The sequence below is a fragment of the Trifolium pratense genome, linkage group LG2 (genome assembly GCF_020283565.1).
Source record: "Trifolium pratense cultivar HEN17-A07 linkage group LG2, ARS_RC_1.1, whole genome shotgun sequence".
Classification (NCBI taxonomy): Eukaryota; Viridiplantae; Streptophyta; class Magnoliopsida; order Fabales; family Fabaceae; genus Trifolium; species Trifolium pratense.
The window spans coordinates 41,560,101-41,571,416 of NC_060060.1; the positions used below are offsets into that span (position 1 = coordinate 41,560,101).

Consider the following 11,316-nt stretch of genomic DNA (forward strand, 5'->3'; position numbering starts at 1 on the left):
ATCAAATTCATTTTTAACATAATTCATTACTGCTAAATCATCCTTTGTCTCGTTCACTACCTAGTAACAACTAACAACACAAATTCGTTCACTACCTGGTAACAACACAAATTCATTACTGCTAAACCAAATGAAACATTACTGCTAAATCAACAAAAACCAAAAAACAAACTTAACCATAATTTAAACCATAAACCATAATCTTCATTACATAAATCAACTAAACCATAATCCATCAAATTCATTACATAAGTCAACAAATTCATTATCCATCAAAAGAACTAACTAAATCACAATCCATAGTTAACTAAAGAACAATATTAATCATAAACCATAATTTCATTACTAGAAAACTAGCATGCATCATTACAAAAAACCAAATATTATAAGCAACAATAAAAAAAAAAGCACTAAGTAGAAGGTCCTTCATTGCGTGATCCTCGGCTTAATCCTGGAGTTGGCATGAAAAACGTACCTTAAAACAACGACGACAACCGGAATTGGAGCGTATAGGTGGCGCTAGGGTTTTCAGATTGAGATGATTTGAGAGAGTTGATCGAGAAGAGAGATATAAGCGTAAAAGTAGCTTTTGGATTTTAGGATTTTAAAGAACAATTAAAGGAAAATATAACGGAGGACTAAATTAATGGATGAAAAATAGTTTAGGGACTAAATTGAAGGATGTGAATATAGTTTAGGGACCTTTTAGTTGGTTTTAATAGTTTAGGGACTAAGTTGGTGAGAGAGTGATAGTTTAGGGACTAAATTGACTGATTACTCTTCTTTTTTTTTTTTTTTGGTACATTTTTACGTATATGCTTCTAATCACCAATAAAAGGGTTATCACCACCACCACCATTGATGGAAAATAGAACCAGATGAATGAGTGACGAAAAAAATTTGTTTGCCGTTGTAATTAATCAAAACTTTGTAAAAAAGATGTAGAATTTGTTAAAATATTTTTTTGCAAAAAAACATATTTGATAGGTAAAGAAGAAGAAGAAAACCAGTATAATGATGATGAAAGTAAAAAGTCTTGAAGAGTTTGAAAAATTCTCAAGGCTTTTGGGGAGATTGTTGAAAAAGTGGACAAAGAAAAGAAGAAAAAACCGGGTGCAGTGATGATGAACTGTGAAAGTAATAAAGGAGAAGAAGAAGAAATTTTACACAGATGAAAGTAAAAAAGTCTTGGAGAGTTCAAAAAAGTCTCGAGGCTTTTGGTGAGATTGTTAAAAAAGTCTGTCAAGTGTATTTTCAACTAAAAAGTCTCTCAAAATCCATTCCAAACAAGAATCCATCAAAATCGGTAGACTTTTGAATACCAATGGACATTTTAAAAGTAGGAACAAATCTCAATTGAATACCAACGGATTTTGTTGCCCTGAAAAAAAAAATCTTATTTGTCTTGATTGAATACCACAAGATTTATTTAACTTTTTTAAAAGTCTTGATCGAATACCTCAAGATTTTTTTGTCATAAAAAAGTCCTTTAAAATCCTATGAAATCTCAATTCAATACACCCCCCGTAGTGTTTATTTTTTTACTTTAGTTAATTAATGAAAATAATGATAATGGGCTTTTCAAATGGAATTAGATTGGGCTTGTGACATTAGAATTGGATTGGGCTTGTGACATGTTTAGTCCATAAAGTGCAACTTGTCAAATTTACATAAATACCCTTAATTTTTGAAAGAAAAAAAAAAGGAAAAATAATTGCCCTCACGCAGGATCGAACTACGGACCTCCAGTTTACAAGACTGGCGCTCTACCACTGAGCTATAAGGGCAACTTGTTTTAATAGGCAATACGAAATTTAGATATTGAATTCACGCCACTTGGTTTTAGCGATGGACAATACTCCATTCGTGGAAAAACAATAAATTTCATTTTTATCTGTGTGATTGATTATCTTTAATCAGATTGCTAGAAAAGGCTTTGGTTGGATTAAACAACAGGATAGCTTTGAGCTTTCATAATAAGCACTCATTGAAGCTGTTTCAGTATCCATCTTTGCTGGGCTGGGCTGTGCTGTGCTGTGCACTTGTGCTGGTCAAAAGTGGTGTTAATTTGGAATCATTTTATGGCTCATAATATATGATAAATTATAATATTAACATTATTTTATTTACAGTCCATTAAGTGCATTATTCCCCCTTTACCTTTAGTAGCAACTTATTTATTTTGGACATCTTACCGTTTTTGACCATTTCAAGTCACGCTTTAAATGTTCAATCATATGTGTGATAAATGTGCGCCAAGAGCCCATCATCATAGATTCGTATAGTAGTATAAAATATATGTTATGGACATATATTTATAAATTATAATTGATCAATCTTCACCTTCTTGACCGGTTTTCTATGTTGAGTTAGGCGCCAACTCAAATTTTAAGACCAGTTGCAAAATATCCATCTCCTTTTCCTCTAAAGTAGGTGATGATTATACAATAAGAATTGTGCAGAAACGATGCAAAGCTTGATAAGGACTATGAAAATGGATATATTATTATCAAAGATAAACTTTACAATAAGAGACATCTCTTTGTTGTTTAAGAAGAGAATATGTAAAAGCAGTCTTGTGTCCTGGTATAGTCATCTATATAGTATCTTTTAAGATTATGGTTTCTTTTTTCATTTAACAATATAAAGGAAATTCTTTCATTTTTTACATGAATATGTTGCAAGTGTGTCTTTGTGATTTTTTTTATAGTTAGTTGCTAATTACTAATTAGTGTCATTATTATGAAGTTTTTTTGACAAAGAGTGTCATTATGAAGTTATTAGCCAAAATATACTAATTTTCGTGTTTCTTTTGGTTTTTTTACGTATTTATTTCATTTGAAGTAATCTTATTTAAAGTGTATCAGATATTAGACGTAAGTATTTTTTTAAGTGACTCGAATTTTGATCCGCCCATATAAATATTGTAGAGTCTATAACCATTTCACTGGACTCATGAACTCGAGGTGATTTATTTCTCATGCTTTATTATCAACTAGTCTTATGAAATTTGATATTGTAGAAGGATTTCTAGTTAGAGTAAGATTACTATTACTTAATAAAAGAGTGGAAGTATCAGCTTAAAAAAATGGCAGAAAGGTAAAATTCTTTGACTTTCATATTTCAACAAGATTATTAATTAAGTGCCATTATAGAACGATAAGATTTAAAATTGTGTGTTTTGAAATTGAAGCCAAGTTAATTTATAGGTAGCCTACTAGTATTAGTACTTTAATATTGATATTGTTCATTGTTGTGTGCTAAATAATGAAGGATTTGACAACAACAAAAAAGTGTAAACTTCACAAACCACTGATTAACCGTCCTTTATCCTTGGAATTTATTTGACCAACTTTGATTGGAAAATAAAATACAAGTTCCACTCAACAAAATTATGCAACAATACTATATTTGCCACTTCACTAGTAAAAACAAATGATTACTTTTAGTTAATAATTTTTTTTTTGGTCTTTGCTATTTTGTATTTAAAAACAAACACATAGGACTTGAATATTATTTGGTCCAGATACAAAAGGCTATTGATTTAAGATGAAAAAAAGTTACATGATTATGGAAGAGGATACATGGTTATATACACTGAACTAATGAAACTAATGAAATACAAGTAAGCAAAAGGCAGATTCCAACAACCCAACTTATGTTTATGTTTGACTATCCAGATTAATATGTATATCGACTTTATTCACTGAACTGAATAATATTAACTAATATTGAAAAGTCTTTTTGTTTTTCTTTTGGCTGACTGAATTGATGTGTCCAAATATTGAACTAAATACATCAATTTCTTTTTGATATTTTTGCTTACTGTATATTTGAGATGAATAAGCAATAATAAATTTTCATATTAACTTTTGTAATCTACCTCGGTACGCCTTGTGCTGGGAAGACTGTTTGTGTTAATATATTCCATTTTAGTTTCTTCAAATTTTTTTTTTTTCACATTGTTGTTGTGATCTTAACTAATAGAGGAGCTCGTCATTTAACCCTTCAATAAGATCAACCTAAAAAAAACCATCAGTAATATCAACACCATATTGATTATTCAATTACTCAACAGTTTAATATAAGATTCAATGTTGATTCAAAAAAATATAAAATTCAATGTATAAAACCGTATTTACCCACCCAGAACTCATCTTCATGGTATTGTTCTGTGTTTGAACACACAGCTTTTGGAATGTCGTTAGTTTCGTTGTCATTACGTGCAAATCTGCCGCGTATGCGTGTCCGATTGTCAGCTAGCGTCTTTGGGCATGCATACTATTATGGTACCACAATTAAAACAACAAATTAATAACCATTAGACTACTTGATTAAAAAAAACAGATTAATTAGCTGCATTCGAAAACAAAAATAAATGCTAAATTTTACCTTAATAATTTTGTTGAATTTCCTCTGTTTTCTCTTGGCTCTATATTTAGAGATTTTTTCTTTTCTTTCTTCCGCACTATAACGCCCTACTTTGAACAAGTTTGCTTCCTCCGTTTGAGACCCATGGGTGTTAGTTGCTTTCATGTTCTGATCAATGAACAACACAAAATTTTAATGCTTGATTTTAACAAAAATATCAAACACAGACACATACACCAAATACGATAGTGATCAAATATCAATTTATGTTTCGTGTCTATGTCGGTCGGATATCAGACACATTTTCAATCTGAATTGTTGGTGTTGTGACGAAATAAAAATTGAAAATTACATTAAATTCTTTTAACCTGCCAATCTCCGGCACTACACGCTCTTCTCATTTGTCCGTTGAAGAAACTATTTTCGGAGGAGCTCAATTCACACGGTCGAAAATTTTCAGAATTCATGAGTGTGCTATGGCAAGGTTCAAAAGGAAAACCAGGAGGTTTGTCATGAAAATTGTTACAGCTGTAGCTCCTCTGCATTAATTTGGATGCAATTTCAAGCTCATTGTTTGTGCCATTTGTTAGAGGCATCACATGGTTAGTGGTTGGAGGAGAAAAAGAAGAGAAGAAAGAATTGTTGAAATCATCTTGAACTACATCAAGGAAATTAAAAGGATCATAAGAGATTATGTCTGTGGTTGAATGTTGGTTGAAAGAAATATCAACAGTATAGAAATCAGAAGACATTGAAATAGAATTCAAAATAAAATTGAACTTCTCTTTAATACACTAATTCCAAACTCAATGCTACTAACTTCTATGATATGTCTCTTTCCAAACTCAATGCTAGTATATATATAGAGAGAAGTCAATTTTCCAAATTCTGCCTTTTTACTGTATTTCATATATTTTTAATCATCATACTAATTAGTGCCCTTAGACACTAGTTAAGAAAATTAAAACAAATAAATTTTGAAAATAGTAGTATCTCTGGTTCTTTTTATATAAACAATTGACATTTTAAGTTTATTGAATAATTGATGTATCTAATTTATATTATAGATTAGATACATAAATTATTTAATGAATCTAAAAAAAGAGTTGTTTCTTATAAAAAGAATCGGTAAAATAATTTTTTTATATTTTTTAAAAGTTAATTACACAAATTTCAAGATCATTTTATTGCATTAAGTTTCTTAACTAGTGTCCTTAAAAACTACAGTTAGCATTTTTCATTTTCAATTAACAATCTCAAGTTGCCTTTGGCAATTGGCCTCTTGCCTCATAGGATATATTTCTATTATTATACATGGAATTTCAAAATAATTCAAATATAAAACATCAAAATTAAAGAAAAAATATGAAAGCCCTAGAAGTCAGAGTTTGGGCACCCGAAATAACACGATAGTAATTCTTTAAATGTATATTTTATACCATAAAAAACAAGTGTATATTTTATATTACGCAGTTTTGACCCCTAATTTTTATAATTGTCTGATTTTGACTCTATAAATTTCAATTGATTGATTTTAGCTCTAAATTTTTTTACAATTGTTCAATTTTGAACCTCCAAATTTTAATTGCTTGATTTTATCCCCTCAAATTTATCCACTTTTACATGTGTTAGTCTACCATTGAATTTTTGACTAAAAATTTCTTGTACAACATTTTAAAATAAAAAAAAAAATTATTTTTTTTTTTAAAAAAATAATTATAAAATAAAAAGTTTTTAAAAAACATGGAATTTCAAAACAATTATAAAATAAAACAATTTCAGTTCTCTATCTACACTCTACACATAAGTTTCTTAAATACCCAAACATATTTTTAGTGATCATTTCTCTCCCGACCCCCCTCATTTCTTTTCTACCCCTTGAATTTCCGTTTTTGCCCTTGGAGGGTACTGTAGTTTATATGAACCGAATGAATTTGACATGCTGATAAACTTCGGTAACCACTTACCGAAATCTGGGACATTTCGGTTCGCAGGTACCGAAACAATTATTTCGGTAAACTTATGCCGAAAATGATATAATTCCAGCGACCCAATGAAATTTTCGATAACAACGTACCGAAATCTAGGACATTTCGGTTCGCAGGTACCGAACAAGCTGACGTTTGGTTTCTGTGTACTGAAAATGTTAATGTTTGGTTCGCAGTCACCGAAATGGTCTAATATTTGGCTTCGGTGAATATAAACCGAAGTATTTTGGCAAATTTTTTCAAACTGCAAGAGACAAAATGAAATTTTTGGGGGGTATATAAGAAATGTGGGGGGTCGGGAGAGAAATGATCATTTTTAGTTGCCTATACCATTCAGCTAATCCTGGAAGAGATACGGCCCAACAAGAAAACCAATTGCATCATTTTGATGTGTAACTTTTTATAATTGAATCGTTGAGTTTACAAATTTTAGCTGAACTGGTAAAAATGTCGAAATTGTTATACTAGACGCTATGATCAGGGGGTTCAAACTCCGACATCTTTACTTGTGTGTGTGGATTCCCTAAAAACAAAAATTTGTAGATAAACAAAATGACAATAGTCAATTCTCTAGGAAGAAAAATGAGATAGAATAGAAAAGAGTGAATATAAAACTAAAGATGTTCAATGGTAAGAGTCTTGGTAGTTAGAGATTCGATCTTTAACTCCTATTTATGGGGTATGAATATTGTGCGACACCAATAGAAATCATGCATACTATATGGAAAAGCAAATTCGAAATTTATTCTGAAATAAAAGAAGTGGATGATAATGAGTTTTTTTATTTTCCTTTACTTTTTTTTTTTTTTTTTTTTTTTATGAAAGACAATACCAAAATGAGTTGCACTATCCTAGTAGGAAAACATCATTCTCTTACTATTTTTTTTTTATTTTTCTATTAAAACAGTAATTTTTATAAGATCAAAATTTAAAATATGTGCTTTGTCAAAAAAAAAAAAAAGAGTGAGGTTTGGAGCGGTTCTCGCAAAAACACATAAAAAAATATTTGATTTTTGCAGTTTTTGATTTTTTAGATCGATTTGCAATTTTTATTTAGATTGGTTTGTATTGACCATCCATATCCCCATTTTTCCGCCCATTGATACCTCTACTCTCTATACATAAGTCCATACATGCATTTTAGTTAGCCCATAGTTCAAGATATGTAAGTAATCATTTCAATCATAAAAATAAAAATGAAAAAAAATCACTAACCTCTACTTTTAAGAGTAGACTTTTGCAGCTTTAATGATTAAAATTTACGAGAGACGAAAACGTTATACTAGTACCACCTCGCCTATATTTAGTAGTATCATGATGAATATGTTAAAATCACGATGATCCACCGTTATTTTTCAAAAACTACACTATGTAACTTCTACAAAATCACCATGAATCACCATAATTATGACATATTCACAGTGATATCAATCATACACTTGAATTATCCGACTTGAATTAGCACTCATTTTCTATTAAATTAAATTCTTGAAGTGTGTGATTGTGTGGTTAATATATATATTTTTTGAAAAAGAAGTAGAAAATAGATAGAATATAACAGAGCAAATGCAAAACCGACAAGAACAGAGTAAATCTAGTTCCGAAAACAAAATTATGCAGATAGTACTGCATAATGCATTCATTCACAAAATCATCTTAACAAAACTGAAACATAACATTAGTAGGTTGCAATTTCTGTTATGTATAATAATATATACAGAGAATAAAGAAGAGAACAAAATTGTCCATAAATCCTAGCTTAACCGACACAGACACCAAAATTACTAGGTTGGACGCCATGATTAGGTTCGAATTCCAGACCATACACTTTGTGTATGTGAGTTTCTGATAACCTGTCATTTCGTCTATCTACCAAGAAAAAACAAGAGAAAAATATTAGGCATCTTGCATATGATGATGAGGTAGAAACTTTGTGCGACACAACGGACATGTCATGTGATCATATCCGATCCAACGGTCGATGCAATTCCTATGAAAGATATGCCGGCAGTTTGTAAGCCGTTGGATCTCGTCTTCCGCCTTAAACTCGTAAAGACAGACGGTGCAGCTCTCCGGCGGGTATTCTACAACCGCCAGCTCCGAGAACTTGACCACAGGTAGTATTTCTCTGATCAAAAGAAGAGGATTCACTGGTGAAAATTCAGGTATAGTCTCTGAAAAAGGAAATTCAGAATTGAGACCGATATAAAAGAAGAGGATTGTAATGAGTTTTCTGATGAAAGACAGTACAGAAAGGAACTGCACAAATATCTTTGGTAACACAATCTGTGTTGGAAACCCCATTTTGTTAGGCACTGGTTTTTTTTATTTTAGGAGGAGGTTAATTCTTTATATATATATGTATATGTATCAGTGGTAACTAGTAGTAGAAATTAAGAAGATGCTGAAATGAATGATGAATAGAAAGAAATTAAGACTGAGAGTGAGAGTGAGGGAGTGTTATAACAGTAGGCAGACAATGTCAGTGATAATGCACAATGCTAGCTGCATTTATTTAAATAGATAGATTGTAAGGTGTGGACTGCAGTTTGTTTGGTGTGGAAATTCCAATAATGGCCTTTGCTTTTTTATTATATTGTGGAGATATTAACAACGACAACACTCGATAAGGTCTTGAAAAGCACGATCTCTTTTAACTTAACTAACATTGTGTTCGAATTTGAGTCTAGGCATGTTGTCGAGTTAAAACTTTAATTAGAATTTTATAAGGTTTGAACTATTAATCTTTACAGCGGCGTGTGGAGGATATTTCGTTTAATAAAAAGATCTAGAATAAAAACATCTAATAGTTTGTGGTTGCATGGAGGATATCCCGGTAAATAAAACCAATAATATGTGGTACGAATAGTGTGTTCTTAACTACTGTTTGTTTTAGACGAAGTGATAAACAACGCTGAGATTAACATACAATTTTGAAGTTCGAAGTTTAAATCTAATTGAAGGTGTATATCCTAACAATATCATTTACTCCCCCGTCCCAAAATATAAGACCACATTGACTATTGCACGTATGCCAAGACATAATTTTGATTACGAATATTTTTAATTGTGTATAAGTAAAAATTATAAAAATTTAATATTTTGAAAATACTTATCGAAACAAATCAAACAAGATCTTATATGATATATTTATATTTATATACTTTTAGAAAAATACGGTTGAAACAAGACGTCTAAATAGGGTATTCAGTCAAAGTGGTTCTTATAAATGGGACGGAGGTAGTACTAGTTAAGTTAGGACCTATGGACTTGTTAACTACCTTGTTAATTTTGCAAAATGTTTTATTAATCCTTAAAAAGGTAGTAAGTACTAGTATTTTATTAACATTATGTCAAAAATGTTTATGATTAACCCAAATAAATAAGATCACACCGACGGCACAACATGGAGTTTTTCATTCAACATTTGGGCAGTTTGGGTTGATTCTGAACTAATTAGGCAAAATTGAAAGTGGTTTAATTTTATTATGGTCATATTAAAGCTCTGAATCAGCGAAACTGAGTAGTTGAAATTATCAGTAAGTTTTTCATTTGAAGTTGGTAACTAAAATTTTGGACTCAATTGCAGCTTTCAATAATTCCAAGAAAATACTCCTAGGTAACTTGGATGCATTATGTTTGTGTACAATTGGACATTAATTAGAACACACTTAATTACTAGCTGCCATATATTATAAAGAATATCTCTAATCAACTATGATACACGAGTAATCTATTTGAGTGAGAGTATCAGTATCGAGTACATATCCGTGTCAGTAATGCATACATACTCGTACCTTAATTTATGTTGTATCGAATACCGATGTCGTACCTGCATCTAGGTAACGCAGCTAATCAATTTTGTCTTATTAATTCTTACCTCATTCAGCATAATTTACACATGTACAATATGTAAATGTCATTTTGTAAAATATTATTACTACTGACCTTGAATGGATGAAATGAAACGATAAGAAATGTCCCATCTGGATTTTAATAGAGTTCGTTGTACCATCTCTATATGGGGGCAATGCTAGCTATAACTTATGAGATGGACATCAAGCTTGATTTAAAGACCACCATGTCCTATCTCAATCTCTTTTTCTTTTGACATTCAAATGCATATAATGGACCGCATCACCCTAACACGCTGTTAGAGGATGTGTTTGGTCTAGAAGAAAAATTATGAAAATAGTAGATAAGAGAGAATGTGGAAAGTTTGAAAGAGATGAGAAAAAACAAAGTAGGTTTTGTTGAGAAAATCAAATATTTAAGTATTCTTAAAGGACTAATATAATGATATAAATTACTAATGTAGTTATAATACTATAAATATATATTATGCTAATGAAGAGAATGGAGAGAATGGAGAAGTTTTATGAGATTACTTTTTGCTCTCAAGGGTTGTCTTTTACATGATCCAAAGGGTGGTATTTATACTACTAAAACTATGAATACATTAACTTAGATTTACTATTGCAAGTTGACATTTACATTGATAATTTTACATTACTATTTTAAGTTGACATTATAGATAGATATTTCAACATTAATAGTAACCAATGTCTTTCAAGATAATTTTGTTGATTTTCCAATTTATTATAACACTCCCCCTTTGAAATATCTATCATGGTGCTTTATTGAAGCTTGGTCGAGGAGATTGTGATGGGAACATGTGCTGCCTCGTTAAAAACCTTATTAGGAAAAACCCATTGGGATAAAAACCTCAATAAGGGAAAAAGAGTACAACATTATGCTCCCCCTTAACCAAGCATAGGTAATTCTTCTTCAAAGATCTCGAAGGTGACGCATTCCAATACTTCGTACGTGTTTCTTGAATACTGATGTAGAAAGTGCCTTTGTAAAGAGATCGGCCACATTTTCACTCGAACGGATGTATTGAATATCAACCTCTTTGTTTCTTTCTAGCTCTTGTGTGAATGAGAAGAATTTTGGA

The 11,316-nt window shown here is 30.8% G+C and overlaps 1 protein-coding gene and 1 non-coding gene across 2 annotated transcripts; both read right to left on the reverse strand.

The window, feature by feature from the left end:
• Nucleotides 1-1,715: 1,715 nt before the first annotated feature.
• Nucleotides 1,716-1,787, reverse strand: TRNAT-UGU. The gene has a single exon. It is a non-coding gene; the product is annotated as a tRNA-Thr (tRNA).
• A 2,193-nt stretch (nt 1,788-3,980) lies between these two features.
• LOC123910136 lies at nt 3,981-5,144 on the reverse strand. Its single transcript, XM_045961188.1, has 4 exons — nt 4,740-5,144; nt 4,393-4,539; nt 4,147-4,281; nt 3,981-4,022 (listed from the first exon to the last, which is right to left on the reverse strand). Exons 1-4 carry the CDS (start codon nt 5,121-5,123, stop codon nt 3,981-3,983), a joined length of 708 nt encoding a protein of 235 aa, XP_045817144.1. The 5' UTR covers nt 5,124-5,144.
• Between the last annotated feature and the right edge of the window lie 6,172 nt (nt 5,145-11,316).

What these genes read in the sequence shown, in the direction of transcription:
- LOC123910136 (XM_045961188.1), bottom strand. Translation starts at nt 5,123, where the DNA reads ATGTCTTCTGATTTCTATACTGTTGATATTTCTTTCAACCAACATTCA. An exon ending in GTAGTGCCGGAGATTGGCAG is followed by an intron (nt 4,540 to 4,739) that starts GTTAAAAGAATT and finishes TTCATTGATCAG; the next exon opens with AACATGAAAGCAACTAACAC. An exon ending in ACCATGAAGATGAGTTCTGG is followed by an intron (nt 4,023 to 4,146) that starts GTGGGTAAATAC and finishes GGTTTTTTTTAG; the next exon opens with GTTGATCTTATTGAAGGGTT.